The 20,075-nt window shown below is 46.1% G+C and overlaps 1 protein-coding gene across 2 annotated transcripts in view; it reads right to left on the bottom strand.

The window, feature by feature from the left end:
- Positions 1 to 20,075, bottom strand: part of adkb (adenosine kinase b) — a gene marked incomplete at its 5' end in the record, with an annotated part of 104,276 nt that overhangs the window by 54,787 nt on the left and 29,414 nt on the right. For both annotated transcript variants that reach the window (XM_083993761.1, XM_083993760.1), the window contains 2 exons: positions 4,103 to 4,211; positions 6,492 to 6,664. In XM_083993761.1, coding sequence (XP_083849887.1) covers positions 4,103 to 4,211; positions 6,492 to 6,664 — 282 coding nt within the window. The remainder of the gene's footprint in view (positions 1 to 4,102; positions 4,212 to 6,491; positions 6,665 to 20,075) is intronic.

Below are 20,075 nucleotides of genomic sequence, written 5' to 3'. Positions count from 1 at the left end.
ATAAAGAGAAGACACATCATAGCAGTCGCTCGCCCACCGACATGACCTCCAGAGATGGGAGACATGCTGACACAGTGGCTTGGCCGGTGACGGACGGGACTTGGCACCCATCGCTCTTTGTCCCCCTAAACCTACTGCTCACACTCACTCAGACAGAAAAACGCCACCGCCACCAAAGGCTGACTTTCAGATTTTAACACCAGTGGGCACAGATTGTGCACATAACAAAACACAAGCAAGGCGAAAAAATGTTGATCCCTTGAGAACAGATTCTAATCAAGATGAAATGATTTACAAATCTATTTAATAGGGCTTGCCAGAAGTCAAACTTGGCATGTAAATGCGGTGGGGATTAAATTTCATCGGCAACCAAGACTGTAACTGATCGCCTGCAGACAAAGGGGGAGCCTGCCAGTTTTTTTTCACCCCCCCCCCCTCCTCCTCTTCCCCCCCTCCCACTTCTCTTCCCTCCCTTTCCTCTTTTCTCTCCACTGCCTGCATTTTGCCTCGTGATCCCTCCCTGGCTATGTGGAAGGACAGGGGCAGTGCAGAGTGGTGCAGTACAGAGTGGAGAGAAAAGGGAGAGAAAAGACAGAAAAGAGAGAGGTGAGAAGGAGGGAGGAGATGGAGACAGAGGAAAGGAGGAACACTGACTGGAGATTAAAAAAAAAAAAAAAAGAAAGCAGTGGTGAGCGGGAGAAGTAGAAGGAAAGGAAAGGGAAGGATAGAGGAGGAGAGGAGATGAGGCTCAAGGTCAGCGTGAGGACAGCGTGGTCCTCTGAGTTGGACAGAGACACAGCCGCAGTCACCTCTGTGCTAATCAGCCCTTCGGCTGGCTGATGAGGTGTCAGTTAGTTGTGTGTGTGTGTGTGTATGTGTGTGTGTGTATGTGTGTGTGTGTGTGTGTGTGGAAAACCTCTCCCTTTGCTTTTTTGGCTGCAAATTGCAGGGGCTGGTGGGGCGGAGTAACAATGTGTGTGTGTGTGTGCCACTCTGGGGTGTAAGCAAGCTGACGTGCTGCTTGTGGTGCCAGTATTGCGCTTTTTTTTCTCCCCCCTTTGCTTTTGCCCTCCCCTTCGCCTCTTCTTTTTTTCTTGCATATTATGCTACAGTGACTGAGGCTGAACTCAGCTTTCCCCTGCAGCGAGGGCAAGAACACAACTGCCAATTAATGCTATATGCAGTGTGCCAGTGTTAACAGTGTGAGGCATTTCTACTTCAACTTGCTGCGCTGTTTGAGGGAGAGAGAGAAAAAAAAAAAAAAAAGGTGGGCTAGCTGTTTTCCTCAGGCGTGGCCGTAGCCTCTCGCTGGCTAACGGGGATTCGCGCCGTTAGCTCAGGGGCGTAAACGAAACAGCGTCCACAGCTGTGATCGGGTTTGTGACCTGACAGCACTGCAGCTTGTGTCTCGTTGGGTGAGTTTTGTGTATCAGGCCAGTTGGCAGAGGCGAGCGTCTCCTCCGTCTATCCTTGGGTTATTTCTGACCATCTGTGCCCAGTCATTAACAGGCCTTTTCACAGTCAATTGTCTTGTTTGTCTCCCTTCTTCTTTATTTCTGCTACTCCCTCCACCACGTGTGACCAGGAGATGGCCTGAGTGCTTCTCTTTTTTTCCTTCTTCTTCCCTGGATGTAAATGGCATAAGTTAGGACAGGCCATTTTATTAGCCGGGGCTAAGGAGAGCTGTGGAGCCATAGGTTAATTCAAAGTGGCATCATGGAGGATGCATCAAGCAGTGGAGATCAAATTACAGGGCAAAGCGCTCTGTGTTAAGAAAAACAAGCCAGTGGTATGCTGCTGCAGAATGTGTGCGTGCATGCTGTGTGTGTTTAGCAGCAAGTGTATGTGTGTGTGTGTGTGTGTGTGTGTGTGTGTCTGAGAGGCTGTAGAAAGAGAGAGAGGGGGGGGGGGGGCAAAGGAGACAGCAAAAGGAGAGGGAGGAGGTGAAGTGAGGGGGGGGGGGGCATCCATAGAGGGCCAAGCGGGGGATGGGGATGGAAGGAAAGGGTGGGTGAGTGGGTGAGGGGGGGTGAGGCTAACTGGGCCAGCGCGCACACATCACCCCCACCAATTAGAGTCACTCATCTCCCCTCCACACAATACATCACCCTCCATTTCTGATGTTTACAATCGTTGGGGAAAGAAACTGTAAACATCACTGCAGCAGCGATGGCATTCAGGAAAAAAAAAGAAAAAAGCAAAAAGAGAGAAAGAGAGAGAGAGAGAGAGAGAGAGAGAGAGAGAGAGAGATATCGTCAGCCTGAAATGCGTTTAGCCATTCCTTCTTCCCCCTCACGCCTTTGTTATTGGTCTTTGTGCAATGATTTGCCTAAGGACCCAGATTTCCTAGCAACAGCCTGCCACCAAACATTTGGCAGGAGTTCAACATTCTCTCTCTTTGTGAGAAATGGCAGTGCTGCCTCCCTGCTCTGCGTCTGCCACCAGCCCTGCTGCTGCTGCCGCCGCCACACCGCCGCTGCTGCTGGATGAGCCAGACTGGCTGCAGGAGCCCTCTAATAATTCTGTTTTCATCCAATCACACCACATAGTAGCAGGCACCTTGAGAGCCTCTGCCAGGAATCATCAATCACCTCTTTAACACAAATGCTCCAACAAACACAGGCGCACGTGCGGGGGCAAAACAACATGCTAACATACACACATTTGCGCCTTTTTTTTTTTTTTTTTTTTGGTAATTAAATTTACAGATTAGCATGTTACAAGGGGGTGCGTATACGGTGTGGCAGACGTTTAATGGAAACCAACAAAGCGCATTAATACAAGACAGAGGTTGGTACAGTACAGTGAGGGAGAGAGGGGGAGAAAATGTACAATCTGGCTGTAAATTGGGTAAATACATCTGAGTGCTCTCGACAAGGTTAATGGAGAGAGGAGGCCTTAGTGAACACCAGTCTAGACACGCCACACAGTATTAAGTGGGAATAGCTGTGGCAGTGTATCTGGCTAAGTACTTTAGAAGTGCGAATGGGACTCTAATAAAGCGAATGATCCCCCTGTTTTGACAAAGAGGCCCAGGAGGGACGCTGAACACCACGTTTGAGATTCCGAGCACTGACAAACACCCATTTGTGGCCCTTCTATCCCCCCCTCAAATCCCACGGAAGCTTTTCCCTGCGCGCAAGACTGTCGGATGTGGGCAAAACCCAACTGCCAATTTGCAGAGGATGTGCCATGTTTGCTAATGTGAAGCAGAGGCTAAAAATGAGACCACACAAACTCTGGAGGATGGACTGACTGATCTGTTTTCTGGCATGGGCACTGACAGCTTTTTTTTTTTTTTTTTTAATGTGTATTTCTGCAACTGGGCAGCTAATTATGAAAACCTCCATCACTATTGTACTACAATGCACTCATGTTCAGAGTGGGCCTGTGGGGGCAAAAAGGGGAGCATTGTGGAGCTCACTTGGGAGAAGATGCCAAGGAGTTTGTTGATAGCCGGGGCTGTAAGGCTGATTTATGCCGATAATGAACTGCTTAAAGACGTGGAATGCAGCGCGATTTCAGGGCTATCATTTTGACTCGAGATCAGAGAAATTGTTGATCTGCCGGAATTAAATATAATCCCAAAGAGTGAAACATGAGCATGGCAGGCCATCCTACTCCAGAAGCTGTAAGTGAAGACATTACCTCAGTGGTGCAGCTTGAGTGTGTGTGAACGTCTGAGTGCACATCTGTCCTCCTCAATCTGTGCATGTGTGTGTGGGTGTGTGGGTGTGTGGGTGGGTGTGTGTGTGTTTTGTCTGTAAGGGGAAGACTGTGTAGGAGCGGGTAAAGCCGAATGAACTTGCATAATCAATTTTCACACTTTCACAGCACCTGTTGGCTTGTCTTCACGTTAAAAAGGAATGAATGAATGCATTACATGTAGAACAATTTCACACTGTGCTGCAAATAGGGAGAATGGAGCTGTATTGTCTCAATAGGTAACGTAGCTCATTTCACTTGACAAAGGATGAATGGATATATTGACAATGCAGAAGGCGCGCTGAGGCATTTCCTGAATAAAGCCTCTTAACATTTTGTCCTCTTCTGGCAATGGAGTTGGGGAACAGTCATTTTGAATGGAGAGGGTCTCACTTACCGCAATATAATAGACCTTGGCTTTCTTCACCAGCTCCCAGTTGCTGTCCAAGTCCAGGTGTTTTTCCTTTTTGTAGCAGTTTGCCGCTGCCAGGTTAGCAACAAGGGACCTGCCGAGACAGACCCCATAAATCTTCTGCCTCGCTTATCATCCATCTTAATTTTGTCTCAAAAACATCCCTAAAAACACTCGGGCCCCAGACTTTCCTTTGTTCTTTCATGATATAAAAGGATGATAATAGTTTCTTAGAATCTCTGAACCAAGGTGAAATAAAGTCATCTGGATCTCTTCATTTTTACTTCCCTTTAAAGGAATGGGTTATCACAAACACCAAAAAAAAACAAAAAAAAGGAAAGATTAAGAAGGAGGCCAACAACAACCTCCAAATTACTCATATTAGCACATCACCTGGTGTTTGCCAAGGTGGGAAAACAACAGAAATGCATTATTAAATGAACACTTGAGTCGAGTAGAGAGAGTGGTGGGAGCCGGAAAGTGAAGCAGGTGGCATTATCGTAACATAGCTCATTAGCCGGTCCTCGCTGTCTCTTTATGAACGGCCATCAAAATGAGTGCAACCATCATCGCTATTTAGGGGGCGACCATATGACAGGAGGGTGCCGCCACAGTAAGAGATCTGCTCTCGCTCGGCGGAGGAAAAGCTGCTCGCCGTGGTTAGTGTCAAGGAAAAAGAGTAACAGTGTGCTAAGTTGATCAGAGTGTGAGGACGGAGGCAACGCCGTGACAGCAGGATCGGCGCTGCACTTGACCCGGGTTGTAGTAATGGACTCAAAGGTTAGAACGAGCATGACAGACAAAATGTGTGTCATTACTGTGAGGAAGTGCAATAGACATCACAGCACTCTCAAATAACAGCTCAATCTAAACAGATACTAAGTTGAAGGGGTTGAACTTCAGAGCAGCGCATTCGTCATTCCCTCCAGGAATCTGCACCGTCTGCAATACAATTTTGTGTTTTTCTGTCAGACTGAATAATAATAATCATATTTGCTAATTTTACTTAGTATAAGCTTTCTGCATAAAAATAGTATGAAGCAGAACCAAGGTTAAATATAAACAACGAGTTTCCCTGATTAAACTTTCTGAAACGACTGTAAAAGAGACTTTGTTTCCCCCACAACAACTTATCTGCTGAGGCTGTGGATCCTCCAAATGAGATTTGCTGGTTGGCAATTCAATTAAAGTTAATAAAATTGGACTATTTCAAAACTAACATATAAAATTATGCATTTAGTTGGTGGTGCCGGTATGGTCAGAAGGTTAGAGTCAAATCAGCTGGTACTTATTAAAAACTGAGACCAAATATTCTAAATGTTAGCTCGTTTTATCTCTATATTAAATTGGTCACAAATTATAGCAAAGTCATGTTTACATATTTGGGACGATAAGCATCACACTAAAACTCTAAGATCCCAAAGGACCTGACTGGTACATAAGACATAAATAAAACTATTTACTAACGCCTTCATTGTGATTATTGAAAATACAGTATTTTCACATGTTGGAGCTAAAAGGGTTTTAGATTCGAGTGGGAGAGCTAGACTTTTATTTTCTTTGAAGACTTGCACTAATCAAAGGCCGGGGGCTGTGACACACTGGCTCCCAATCCTTCAAAGACATCACCCCTCCAATCTGGCCCTGTCGGCGACCTTTCTACCGGCCTCCTGAGCTGTCTGTTAAACACCTGTAAGAAATATTACAGAGCTCGTCTCCCTGAGCACGGCACCTGACCTTTTCAGGTGTCAGAGCCCACATCAAACAAGCCCACTAAGACCATTCAGCGGGGCCGGCTCCCGGGGCGGTCAGGGTCCAGCCGTTGACTGACTGACAACTCCGGTAGCAGCGGATGAAGGGCTGCAGAGGAGGGGAGTGTTTAGAGAAGGAGGTTATTGATCCACACCTGGTCTATCATGAACTGGAGCCCTCACTGTTAGTGATATTTGTGTGTGTATGTGTGTGTGTGTGCGTGTGCGTGCAGGGCTTTGACCTCTGCTGCCTCAGACGTGCCGATGATGATGCTAGCGTGAGAGTCGTCAGAGAGGCTAAAGCCCCTTTTTACAGGCGAGAAGGCTGACAGGTGAGAGCTGGGATAGCCCAGCCATCTCTAACACATTGCTACTGTCAGCGTATAGATGGATGACAACCCACTGGGGCGGCAGAGACTGAGTGGGAGCCTGGAAAAACACACTCAAGCTGCGCTTTTTTCCTTTTGATGTGTGAGCCGAGCTATGATTCCCTGTTATGACTTCCAGCCCCAAGGAGTCAAACGCCTGCCTGAGGATGTACAAATGAACGGGAGTGACTCTTTCGAATCCGAGCTAGGGGGTCACTTCTTGGTCAGGGGTGACTACAGTAAAAGACGGCTAACCTATTGTCCCCGGTGATGCAGGCCGCGCAGGTACCAGTCGGCTCCACATTCTGCTCGTAGTAGTGGGCGTCGACGTGGCATTCTTCGGCCTTCTTCTTCAGGATCTCCCCGAAGTTGTCGGAACCGATGCACCCGAAGAAGGTCGCCACCTTGTGGGGTTCCTGGATCATCCACTAAGAAAGAGAAAATTAAAAGAAGAAAAAAAAAAAACAGCAGTTACAGGAAGCTCAGTTGACAAAATATAAGTCTGTTTGAAGGGTCAAGTTCAGCTAAGGCAGATGGCACACAAACTGTAGCTTCACAGCAAACATACTGCTTGTGATATATGAGGGCTGCGAGCTGTCGTAAACAACCCAAGACCAATTCCACTCCACACAGAGCCGCTATTCTCATCCAAGCTCTCCATCCTCCCTGTGTGCTAAAAACAGTCTCATCTCCTTATTTACACAAACCCAATAATTCAAGGCTCCATCCTACTTATGCAAACACACACTCTCTGCGTGTGAGAGAGTGTGTACCTGCTAGCACAGGACACTCCCCAAACTGCTCGTCTGCCATTTTTTTTTTTTTTTAGTCTCGACAGTCCTGATGTACTCAGTGACTTTTACCTGATGAGAGAGGGGGGCTGCTCAAATTCTACAGTGCTCAGGTTTAACCTCCAAAGATTTATTGACGTACAGTACGTGCTGCTGTTTGCTCATTTTATTGCAGCCTCCTGTTTTGTTGCTGACGGGGGGCCCTGGTGAATGAGATGTTGCTGCTTTCGGGGATGACCTGTATATGTGTGAAATTAATCATTTCACACGACCAAATAGCATCTCGGTAGGGGAAGAAAAATGCATTTTCATCACCCTTTTCCTGAGATGCTCTCCTCTGTTATTTTGTAACCCCCCTCCACCCTCCCTCTGGTCTCCAGGTAACTAGTTCAAGATGGAAAAAATAAATAATCAAAAAAAAAAACGAAAAATAAAATTACCAAGGAAAAGATTCATTACTTTACACAAGGCTCAGGTGCATTTTCAGACCAAGGCTGACGATTTACAAACACAGCTGATGTTGGAGGGATTTGGAGATTTTACCTGGTAAAAAAATAAATAAATAAATAAGAATGCAAATAATATTCATTCTGAATTTCAGCGCTTCTTGTATTTTATAATGAGATATTTTCCCATCATAACTTTTCATCAGTGCTATCCTCGCATTGTGGGTTTTTCATGACCAAAAAGTTCAGAACCCACAAGTATTCAGTTTGGAGACAGGAGATAAGTGATAAGTGCTTGTGTTTAGTTGCAGCTGCTGCAACCAGTAAATGTTTGGCATTTGTTTTATCTCAGTAACAGTCGGTTGATTAATTGTGTCAACAGACTGATCAATTCATCGACCTTCCGGCGCTGGTGCCTGCAAAATGAACAGTAATAATGTCACATATGCCTGCTGTATCGCGGCCCGTGAGCAGGCCTAACCACGTGTCATCTTGAGTCATGGTTCAGTCATTCAGCCGCCGCCGCCGCCGCCCCTCCCCACCTGGCTGAAATACATGGACACACACACGCACGCGCAAATCCACCGCGAAAGCTGACAGAAGCGAGCTCTTCTTCCCTAACCTCTTGCTGCAGGCACCTCACACTTATCAAGGTCACTGGCTCGGGTACACGTCAAGTCCAATCTGATTTTCCCTTCGCAGTGATGAGCTCCGAATCCAAGGTTAGGAGCTGCGGGCTGTAAATAATGACAGCATGGCCCCTCCATTTGCAGGCCTCTCAGGTGGGAATACAGAGGGCCACTCAGGGGCCCCTGTCCCCCCTGATGACAGCATGGTGAATCACAGTGCAACCACCTCCCCCGAACCCCCGCCCTCCAACCATCTGAATTCTCCGGCTTCCTCCACCTCCATCTCTCTCTCTCTCTCTCTCTCTCTCTGACTGTCGGCTGTGCTCTCACGGCCAGCTCAGCTTGTCATCTTACAGGGTCATTAACAGACACACATACACTAACATGTGCATTGAGTACACAGTGCACCCACACAGGCAAAAAGCTGACACACACACATACTGTACAGTGAAATTCTCTCTCAAGTACCACAGCATCAAAACTCCCTCCCTTGCTAAAAAAAAAATCCACCCCTGCTTTTGCCAGGAGCTTCTCTCCTACTCCAATAAACACAAAGCGGCAATAGATAAGAAGAAAATGTCTTCATTATGATCATGTAAAAAATATATCTTGCAGTTTTTTTCCCCTCCTCTCTTCTCCTCTGTGGCGCACAGGAGCGAGGAGTTATATCAATTCATTTCCATCCCTGGCACCCTGCAGACAATCCCTCTCCATTCCCAGATTATGTGAGATAATACCTCCATTATGACAAAAGCGCTATTCGCGGGGTCGCAGAGAGGTCAACCAACCCTGCGCTGGGTATTCATGCTTAGTCACATCCCAATTATACCGCAGTGGCAGAGGCAGAAATTGGCAAATGTACATCAAGGCGCTTCATTACTGAGGGCCGCTCCAGTGAAATTAAGCAGCAGATGAGACAGAGTGAGATTTGCCCCCAGGTGGCATGTTAGAGAGAGGGAGGAGGAGGAAGAGAAGAAAGAGGGGAGCTGAAGTAACAGATTTTTTCTGAAGGTGCTGGGAGCTTGTATCTCGCACAGCAGCTCATGTATATTTACTTAACTAGGGAGAACGCTGGTCCCCAAAGATTATGGAGTTCCCATGGTACACAACAGCGACATATCTCTAGGTACGTTTAGATACAGAGGGAAAAAACCTAATACAAACAAGGGAGGAAAAATATCCCTGAAAAGCAGAGGGTTAGATGCCGCACAGACGTACTCGCTGAAGGCAAAGTGATGATAAATATACATTATGTTAAGTGGAGAATAAGTATGCCGTCTCTTTCTGTTTGGTTTCCATTTACCCCTACCGCCAAAAAAAAAAAAAAAAAACCTCACCCCTCCAGACACCCAGCACTGGCCCCAGGGCCCCCAGATAGCTATTAATTATGACATCTCATGGTTGCAAGGAGACCCACTTGGAGAGCTGACCCAGGCCTGCTCCTCAACATCCAGCAGCTGCCACTCTTCACTATGGAGGCAGACGTTTCGCGTGGCAGCTTCCAGGAGGGCAATTACACAGCCCAGATGAGATGAGGCGGCTGAATGTTTGGGACTTGAGCGCTCAGACTGCCATTAGCACTATAAGCTATTACATTCCTCTTTCCATTTTTTTTTTTTTGCTCCACTCCCTTCTATCTCCTCACTCACTTGCTGCTGTATATTGATGAAGTGGTAATGGGACCTCTAGTTAGATATTCCGCACTGTAAAAACATTGTCTTGTTTCTAGTCTCCCTCAGGGGTCAATGTATTCTCCCGGAGTTGCTGGGAATCATTTCTGCTCTATTAATGATGCAATTCCAATGCAATTCAGATCTACTGAAGACGCTGCACAGTGGGCTTTTGCGGGGAGCTGACAGACGACGCTGCGAGCAGCTTGACAACAAAGTGGCGTCTTCTGCAACATCACTGGGAAAGCCGGCTGGTCGTCACTCCGGTTTCCCCCCCCCTCCCCGCTCACGCTGCTCGGTTCAGACTTAAAAACACAAGGACAAGAGGAGAAGTCTCCCTTCTCCTCGCTTCACCTCACCAGCGGGCTCCTCTTGAGAAGAACATGTCCGTGCCTAATGATGGTCACATTAATTATAGGCTTATCAACCCCGGCAAAAAAAAATTCAATAGGGCTATTTATAGAGGCCTAAAATAGCAGAGGGCGAGGGTGCTGCACACTGGGGTGGCCTGTAACAGCCTCCTCTCACTCCTCTCGCAGCTTGTCTTTTAGAGCCAGAGGTGGAGGCTGATACCCGTGTTTCTTTTTACTGTGCAGTTAAAACAACTAGCAAACATCTGTCCATCAGGACCTGTCATGGCGAGCGCTTTTATATGAAGCACGGCGGAGCGGAGGGCCCTCGCCACGAGCGCTGACACTGATGAGGTCTGGCAGCTTCCATTAAATCACTCTTTCCTGTAAAGTGCCAGGCATCAAAGCAACCGGCTGAGGATTTTTCACTCAATCAGGTAACACACAAGCACTCCCCCTACTCTCCTCTCTCTCCTCTCACTCTCTCTCGCTTCCCTCCCAACTCACACTCCTCCCTGTCCTCTCAGGGGCTGGAGCCTTCTGGTCAATAACTCCAATCAGTTCAATTTCATGCACAGTTAGCCATGTTGGGGTGCTAGGGCACTGCCCACGTCGGGGTTGCATATGTTGTTGTCGCTGTTGTTGTTTTTCTTTAATTTTTTCTCGTCCCTGGGAGGGTTGATAAGTGGGGTGGGGACCTGTACTGTGCAACAGTGGAGACTAGCCAGGGCTAGCATGGTTGTTTTAACTCTGCCTCGCCACAGCAGGCTCCCTGCCAAGCCATTAAAAGTCTCTGTGCTCTGCTTCAGTGACACAGCTGAAAGAATAGAGAGCAGGCGAGAGGGAGAGCTGTAAATGATCAACACGATAATGAGCTGATTATCAGTCAAAGGCATGGATAAGCTCTCTCTCCAGTAATTTCCTTTCAGATCAGTCAACCACATTCTCCTCTCTGCAATCAACACTCAAAGGGGAGGCATAGCATGTAGCCCGATGGGAATCTGGCCCAATATCAGCTTCAAATACCCAGATCCTTGTTGTCTTCTGATCAGCGCCTGGCTCGTCCCTTGCTGACACACCAGCATGGTGGGGAGGATTGTGTATCACTACTCCAAGTCTGCTTTTGTAATGGTTGTTTCACAGTTGTCATGCAGCTTTAGGTTCTGGCTGCAGGACAATATAAAACTGAATGATGCTCCACTGGTGTTCAAAAAAGTACTGTGCAATCTGTAAGTATTTAGAAAGTGTGTCATTTCCTTTTGTTTTGGCTCGACCTCAGCGTTGCATTTGAGATTTAACAGCTGAGGTCGAAGTGCGTGTGTGAGCTTTAACAACACCGATAGTCCTGGGACCTGTTGGAAATCGGCGCGCATCCTTCACTGGTGACCACATGGTGCGCTGACAGTCGCTTCTAAGAGGTTGAGTCAATGACGCCATCACAGTTTTTCACCTTTTGCTTTTTCCCTGTCAAATAGACGTAATTGCGACATCCCATTCATTTACACGTTTGATCCTTCACGCGTAACATGTAAGTTTCACACAGCAAGGTACAACAAATTCATTGTGAATCTGTTTTTGGCAGCATTTATCACATGTTTTTTTTCTTTTGTAAAGGATACAACTTTTGTGATGTTTCTTTTCTTTTCTTTCAAACTTGTGCAGTTTTTTGGACATTTTCCTGGCATGATTTTCTTTTTTTTATGTGCAAACCTGAACTATCAATCAATCGGATCATATCAAATCCGATATGCTGGGGGTAAAATGAACATACGGTACGCAACAAATGCACCACTGTCCAAATACTCATAGGTCGTTTATGGTCCCAACTAAGTCTGAAACCTCAAAAAAAAAAAAAAAAAAGCCAGAACAGAGAGGACGCTACAAGTGAGGGGGAAATAAACAGTCTGTCTATGCTAGACACTGGTACACTACCCCAAGGGAGTGATGTTAGACAACACAAAACAAACGAAGGCAGCTCAGCTCGCGTGTCCGCCGTACACATGTGTGTGTGTCACAGACGGGGCGGCGGGCGGGCAGGCTGGGCGGGGGGGAGGTGACAGCTCCCAGGAACAGCCCCCGTTGATAAGCATCAAACTCGATGAAGCGCCGACACACTCCATAGGTTCTGATGTTTAACACGACAAGAATGTCCCCGACAGTATCTCTGCAGCCTCTTCAGAGAGCTATCAAAGGGCAAGTTCAGTGAGCACACAAAATAAACACCTCCACACCCCTCCCCACCAAACACACACACACACACACACTTCTCCTAACACATCTCACTGCCGCATCTTCGCGCTGCATAGGAATCAGGGATGTGTCGCTGTCTCCAGGCGCCAAGTTTATCTAAAAAGGAAACACCTGATTTTTTTTTTTCTTCTGTTTTTGTGTTTTTGGGCCTCCCTTGTTAAACACACAACCTTGATTTTGTTTCTGTTGCCTGGGAGGGGTGAATTATTTACAGGATAAACAAGGTGATGTTGTTTCAGTCAGTCAGAGCCAAACTCCCCTATCGCAGTAGCAAAGAGAGAGGCAGACGGGTTTTACCTGGCAGGCATGAAGGGGCTGAGCTGGGATACAGATGCCGGGGAGCAGCTTCACAATGGCGGGCTTTACAGTGATACCTATCAGAGGGGTTGGGGAGGGGAGGGGGGGGTGGGGGGCAAAAGGAGAGGTGAGGGAGGGAGGGGGGGTGGGCTGACGAAAGAAAATGCCTCCACACCAGATTCATGGGCTGGGAGTCCCAGACTGCCGGGTTGTCCTATTTATCTGCACAGACAATGGTGGCTATAAAAGCACATGAGCTGATTTACTGAGTATGTGTGTGTGTGTGTGTGTGAAGTGAGGGTGGGAGGGGGAGGTGGGGGGGGGGGGGGGGGGGGCTGGGGGTGTTATTAAGTGATCATAAAGTGGCATTTGTGTTTGAGGGGGGTTGTTGTTGCCATACAGTACAAGGTTTCGGGGGCGGAGAGATGATGAGGGACCTTTGCAGCTAAAGCCTCTAATCCTATCTGTGGTCCGTGGGCTCCAGCTGGGGGTTGGGGTGGGGGGGATGAGGGGGTTAGGGGGGGTGAGGGGGTGCAGCTGTGCTTGGCCCCTTGCACAGGTGAATCAGTTCTGCACAGCCCCCCCCACACACACCCCATGTCACCCCACAACACGGCTCTCTACACCCTGTAACGCAGTATGGTGGATTTCCACGGTGCTTTGATCTTGTGGAGGTGGCACCGCCCCCCCGACTCCCCCCTCCCCACTCCCCGGATACGGATACGGGTGATCTGTGCTACCGAAGAGATTTTTTTTTTTTTTTTGGAACATATGCCAAATGACAGCCCCGGTTGCGGGCTTAGCACAGGTCGGCCCCGGCTAAATTCAATGTGGCAGTGCGGAAAATTCACTTCAAAACATTAGGTGCTGCGAGGAAGTGGGCTCTAATGAGAGTCTTGACTGTGTTTGGCGACAATGTAACAACGATCAAAATCCGTCAATGAAAACAGCCCCGGCCCCAGACGTTATTAACCCTAATCCCCCCCCAGTATACACCCCCAGTGTTGGATCGCTGACACATTTCTATATTCGTTTGTTTAATAGGAACATGGATGTATAGAAAGTGGGTCCCTGAGCATAAGCAGCTTAAAAGTTAATGGTGGTCATGCTGCGTTATTTCTGCCAAACGCTTATGTTTTCAAGGAAAACCGTACAGGCTGGCTGGCAACGGCAGACGCCTCAGATTCACACAGTAACAGGCAGACAAAACAGCTGTGCTCCCCAGCTTGACCTCTGACCCCGTCTGCACGTTCGCCGCACACTGACTCACATTTACCGCGCTGCTTTTTGCTTTGACAGGGGGGGGGGGGACACAATGGGAGGATATGATTCGGCCCTGGGTGCAGATCGAAAAACAACATTCCTAATGTCTTTACGCACCGTAGCAAGATCCCACTTATCATATTACTCATGCCTTTGTGTCCTTTTCTGCAGGCAAAGAGGTTTCTCTTCATGTTACCAGCTGGAAATATCAGTGATGAGCTTCTCCGCTTACTAAGCTCACCGGTGTAAAGGCAGTTTGTGTGCAGATTCTGTGGCCGGCTGGCTGCACAGGTAAGCAGAAAATAGCTCTTAGCTCCGGCCTGACCTTGAGAAGGATGCCATTCAATCAGTGAGCTTGCCGCAGTAAAGGCCCTATCATTGCACTAATAGACTGAATCTTCCTCTCTGCCCGGATCATGGACAATGCATGGATGGCTTCCTCCTGCTTGGCAAGTTAAAGGGGCAATTTATTCAATAAATTAAACAGGGAAAATAAGCCATGATGAAAGAAATACTGCTGCTGCTCTTGGGCGGATATAGATTTAACCTGTGTAACAGTCTGCACACCTAATTTAATTTTCAGTTTATAGACATAACAGAATTGGATGTCGGCAATTGACAAAACAGTTAAAATGCAAGACTGAACAGACTGTGCTTGTGTTCTCATTGCCAAGAACGAACATCAGAGGTGGAGAGAGTGTGCAGCGCGCTCCTTATCTGCACCCCATCATCCAGCTGGAAGCAGACAGAGTCAACGTAATAAGGGGAAGATTTAAGAACGGTTGCCCGCTTTGAACTTTGAGGTTGTGCGATCAAATTCCACCTTATCAACTGGCAGCTTAAACAAGTTGTGTTATTTCTCTGACGGCTTACAGAGAGAGGGAGAGGAGGCGAACAAGCTGGAGCCATCATAACTGCTGGCTGCCGCGGTGCATCGTGACAAACAACGGCGAAAAAACTTGGGATTTATTGCTCTGATAACCTTCCAGATTTCTTCGGCTGGTGCTGTATGCCAGACAACTCTGACAGAGTTATGCATCATTAATCCCCATGAACACTGCCAGTGATAAATAATGCTCTGCATCCCTATGAAAAATAAGGCAGTTATTACAAAACCATAAAGAACGGCATTCGTATCATCACTTCAAGCAGATAATAATGTGAAGATACGATGTTTCGAGGATTCAAAAGCACACTCCTGGTGACAGTGAGCTGTATATTTCTGCTCGTCAAAGTGCTATTGGAGAAAGAACTCCCAATAAATAACAGCACTTGAGCGGAGCAAATCAAAGATCTTTATATCTGTGCCATACTGCCGCAGTTCTGAGCGGACACTCGAGCTATCAAACACCATTTAGTACATGATAAAATAAAGTAAATAATGACTTGGCTTCATCTTTGCAATCATGAGCAGCAGCAGCGCAGTAGCGAATCAGTTGGAGCACATCAACAAAAAAAAACAAAAAATCAAGCGCTTCTCGTAACCTGTTACTCGACGTTTCCCACAAAGAGCAGCTTATTTCACTCATCTGATAATTTCTCAAGGCTCAGACTTGAATCCCGTCCAATAAACACAGTAATACTATATCCCCTACAGGTGTAAATTCTTGGTGGTTAAGCAGCGCAAAGAGAAACTAGAAGGAACTTCTTCTGATACAGAGATGTTTCCAGCACCAGATGCTGTGGGGCCCTCTCCTGTGAGAAGCCGGGCGAAGATCACTTACTTTCCTATTGAGAGTTGGAACATAAATTCAAACCCTGCTATAAATCAAATATAAATTTTCAGCTCCCCTCACTTTCCCGGGAACGGCTGCAATAACAATGTCATTCGACTCTGCCTGGTTACCATTAATGCTCTGGATTCCGTCCATGCTAATGATTTGGTCCTGTATCCTGTGCGTTTTTACAAACCTCGCAGAAAAAGAGGGGGGGGCGGGGTGGGGGGGATATTACTGACCTATTTAACGCTTTGCAGGTTGAGAGAAGAAACTAAGGTCTGTGGCAGATGCTCTTTACATACACAGTATTTCCAGGCTCTTTCAAAATGGATTCTCCTTGCCAGATATAACACCCCGTGTGCCAATAATGTTAATATACCGAAACTCTGCGGCTACGACTTTCACATTTCTAGACAGTAAAGTTTCTGAGCCAGAAAGGAGGACAATGCACTCCAGTTAAATCTAACTTGAGTGAAAAATCTGATTTCTATTTAGATATTGTTTTGCGTGCCAACAAGCCCTTCCTGCTGCCAAAAAACTGAATTCGATCTTATTCAGACTATTTTCTCCTTGAAATCACAGTCTCATAATAATCTTTAAAAAACTGAGCGTGGGCCAAGACTGATTCACCTAACTCCCAACCCACACTGAATATTTATTGGAAAGGCCACATATCACCGTCTGAGCGGTTTTCATAACCCAAATATATACACACTAGTATCAGAATCCAATTCATATATTTATTTCGCGCAGTGTAAACAGACTTTTTGATTCCAGTGAAACCATAACCCTCATACTAGAGCACAAGGAGCCGGTTCTGGTTACAGAGGCTGTTTAGAGAGAGCCATTCTGAGTGAAGCACACTTTACTTTTTAAGCAAAAAGCAAACCAATTTCAGCGCAGCACCTGCACCCTTCTAACCCTGTTGGCTTTGGCCAAGCAGAGTCAGTGAGTTTTTCAACACTACAGGGCTGTGTGCCTGCACGGATCTGCACCGACAGAAGGCTTTTAGAGAAGAACCAAGGTCACCACTACAGTAACACAGCACAGTGGATCCGCTCGGAGCCAGGGGGGTCGGAGAGGGGGGGTGGGCTGCTGTGTCTCTCTCTCTCTCACACCCTTGAAATAAAAAACAATGAGTGCAGGAGGATGCCCAATTCAATAAACTTGACTTCCCCTTGTAACCTCTGCAGAAAACTAAATAAGCAAGAGGCTAACAAACTGCATATGTTCCAGCGGTACTCAAGTATAAACCAGTTGTTTGCATGACAGAACCTCCTTCACTGCAACATTGATTATATCCACAGTCTAATGGCTGTGGTTTACAACCTAAGCAGCATTAATGTAGCTGAGGGGCCATTGAGCCAGAGGTCGTTTAAAACGATGTGGCAGAAAAAGTTTAATCTGCCTCAGCTCCTGTTTCAACGCAACATGACGTGATCCAGCAGCTGGCCAATCGCGTCCGTGCCATTTCCCGTGCTATTTTGTAACGTGAACGCTGCTGCGCCCCCGCTGTTTACCTTCAGATTGCGGTGACGAAAGATAAAACATTTGCTGCCATGATAACTTTCCAGACTTGTAAAACCGCTGTGGTGTGTTTTGGCACATAATAAGCTTTTAAACACGTAAATCCATTCCCCCAACTGGACTTCCCGGATCGTATTTCATTGTCTCACTGGTATCTGAAACATCACACCCTTGCAAATGCAACTCCCCCCCCCCCCCCCCCCCGCCCCAACTCCCTGTGCTGTTTAAAGCCAAGCTTTTCCTCGGTATGAACGCCGTCTTAGTGTTGTAATGTCACAGAGTGATGCCAGACATGCTAGCCTCTGTCAGGGGAAATGTATTGTAACACAGCTGCCGTCAGAGAGAAAGACAACAACATATCTTGAAGGATAGGAAAGCAAGTTGACGTTAAGTTTTCTGCTTAATAACCATGAAAATGGAAAACTGCTGCACTGCGAGTTGTAATTCAATCCAACAACACAACACAAAAATAAAGCACAACAGTCACATGTTGAATAAAAACATGCTACTCTTATTAAACCTGTCATCGACTCTGACAGGGAGGGTTCTGCTTTTGGTGGAGTTGAGTTTGTTTTTCTGTCTGTGTGCAACTTAGCAGCATATCTGCAAATCTTGTTAGAGATTTCAATGAAATTTGGTGAAAAGTTGATTGAGCCAATGAGTCAGAGAACAAGTAATCTGTGTTTGGTGCACTTCCAGGAACTTCTAATGGACTTCTTAAAGGATAAGGCTCAAATCCCAGTCCAAGGCTCGCTGGTGAAGATATTCATTTAAAAAAAACAAAAAAGTCTAGTATTTTTTATCTTGTTTTTTCAAAAAAAGTACAGAAATGTCCTAAGACAACTGGGAACTGTAGTCGTTAGTACACATGACTTTAACAGAGGTTAATTGTGTTTGTTGGACACTATTTTCAGTAGCAAATGAGCATGTTTGATGCTGTAGTGAGTGTTTGCTGCAGCAGAAGAGACTCTGAAGCAGTGTCTGTGCTCATGGTAATGAAGGAACATGTCAGCCAGAGCATCAATGTGGCTCATTTGTGTGTTCTGAACAGTTCCTGGACAACAATGGAGCTCCGTGGCACAGAGGAATAAGTTCGACTTTGGATCCCTTCATTGTTGGTTTTCATCTTTTCCACTGGCAACGAGAAAAAAACACAGATTATCATCAGACTTGTCCTTTCATAATTAAATATCGAACATTCTTGCTATGTTCTCCTGATCTGCTTTGATGCCGATCCAGATGCCGATAAAATTTATACTGTTAAAAAATAACACATTCATAAACATCTATTATTTAAAAAAAACATATTTAAAAACAACAATATTTCAGGGATAAGAGGATTATGAAACCTTGGCAAAGAAAGCAAAATATTCTATTTTAATCATCATCATTATTATTATTCTAAAACTATTTCAGGCAGGTGTTATTATTTCAACTAAATAGTTTGTGTTCAGGCTGAACTCTGCAGTGTGATGTTGTACCTCATTTTATTTAAGAGTATTTCTAACATTTACCAGTGCCAACCACAATTACAAAAGAGCTTCACAAAGCACTCTTGTATTAGGCTGTATCACAGTGTACGGGCTTTTTTCCCTCTTAGTGTATGTATGTGTTCACACAAGGAGAGGATTTTCTTTATAATTGTTAATGATGGGAAAGCCCCAGCAGGCTTCTTTAAAAAGGTTGTCAGGGAAATCACTACCAGCTGCCAGCCACTGGAATTCAGAAATGCCAAACCAGCACTTTGTGATTGGCATAAGGAAGTTACACCCACTTGGTAATAATATGTTTGTCTTTGGTGAGGTGCCAAATGGTCGGCTGCCAATGCAGACATGACAGGCTGATCAGATCAGTCTGTACAAAAACATCAGGCCAAGGAAAACTATAATTATTTGTCGGAGGTCGAGGTCGGGTCAGAGTAAAGCTCATAAATACAAATGAGATGTAACTTATAGAACAAATCTAATAATGGTGACTCGACTCAAAAAGTCATTTTGATGAATAAGGCTTAATTATAGCTTCCTGCCTCTACATATTTTTACACACTTCCATACCTAGTAGCCCCTTTGACAGGGTAATAATGGCATTCACTCAGTAGTGGAACAAATATTTAATGTTAATTCGTAATAGGAGTAATTTTGTGTTATTTTTAAATGACTAATAACTGATTCTGCTTCAGTTGAGCAGCGTGATACTGCACTGCTGTGACTATAGTGCTTTAAAGATTAAGTCAAGCAAACAAAAGACTGATAACCTTTCACAGGAAATTAGCTCAATCATGCATCTTCCGTTGACTTCGCCACACCTGCTCGGGTCTGCACGTCATACCCTGCTCTGTCTGCTCTGCAGGTGCACTCTGGGTATTTACCCCAGGTTGCCTTTACCGCAAATACATGCCACGGAATGACACGCACCTCTGTGTCTTCATTTGTCTCCTCAACCTTCTTCTTACAATGTCAATCTACTCCAGTCCAGTCCCAGCCCGAGTCTTGATGATACATTTGCTTTCCATAAATCAATTTTTGAAACTCAGCAATTACCCCGCGCCACAGGGAGGCAGAGGAAATCTATAAGTCAGAGGTCCTGAAGATGCTCAATAGCCGGTCCTGTCACTACCTGCCTGCCTGTTTCAAAACCCACTGATGGACCTCAGTGGTAAAGATAACACGGGTCAATAACAGCCATCTGACAGGACGGACACAAGTGCAAAAGAGGAGCTGGGTGGTGAAAAAAACAGAACAAAACAGGAAACTACACAGCTGCCAAAATCTGAGGCTTTTAAAAACACAGTTTTCTACATAATTTATGACAAAGCAATTATGCCTGTTACAAATTGCAGGCTAACACGAGCTGCACCTGACCTCTTTCCCAGTTTCAAATCGCCTACCAGTACGACAG

This window comes from Trachurus trachurus, assembly GCF_905171665.1.
Source record: "Trachurus trachurus genome assembly, chromosome: 19".
Taxonomy (NCBI): domain Eukaryota; kingdom Metazoa; phylum Chordata; class Actinopteri; order Carangiformes; family Carangidae; genus Trachurus; species Trachurus trachurus.
Note: the sequence above shows the minus strand (reverse complement) of the source record. Positions and strands in the feature narration are given on the sequence as shown.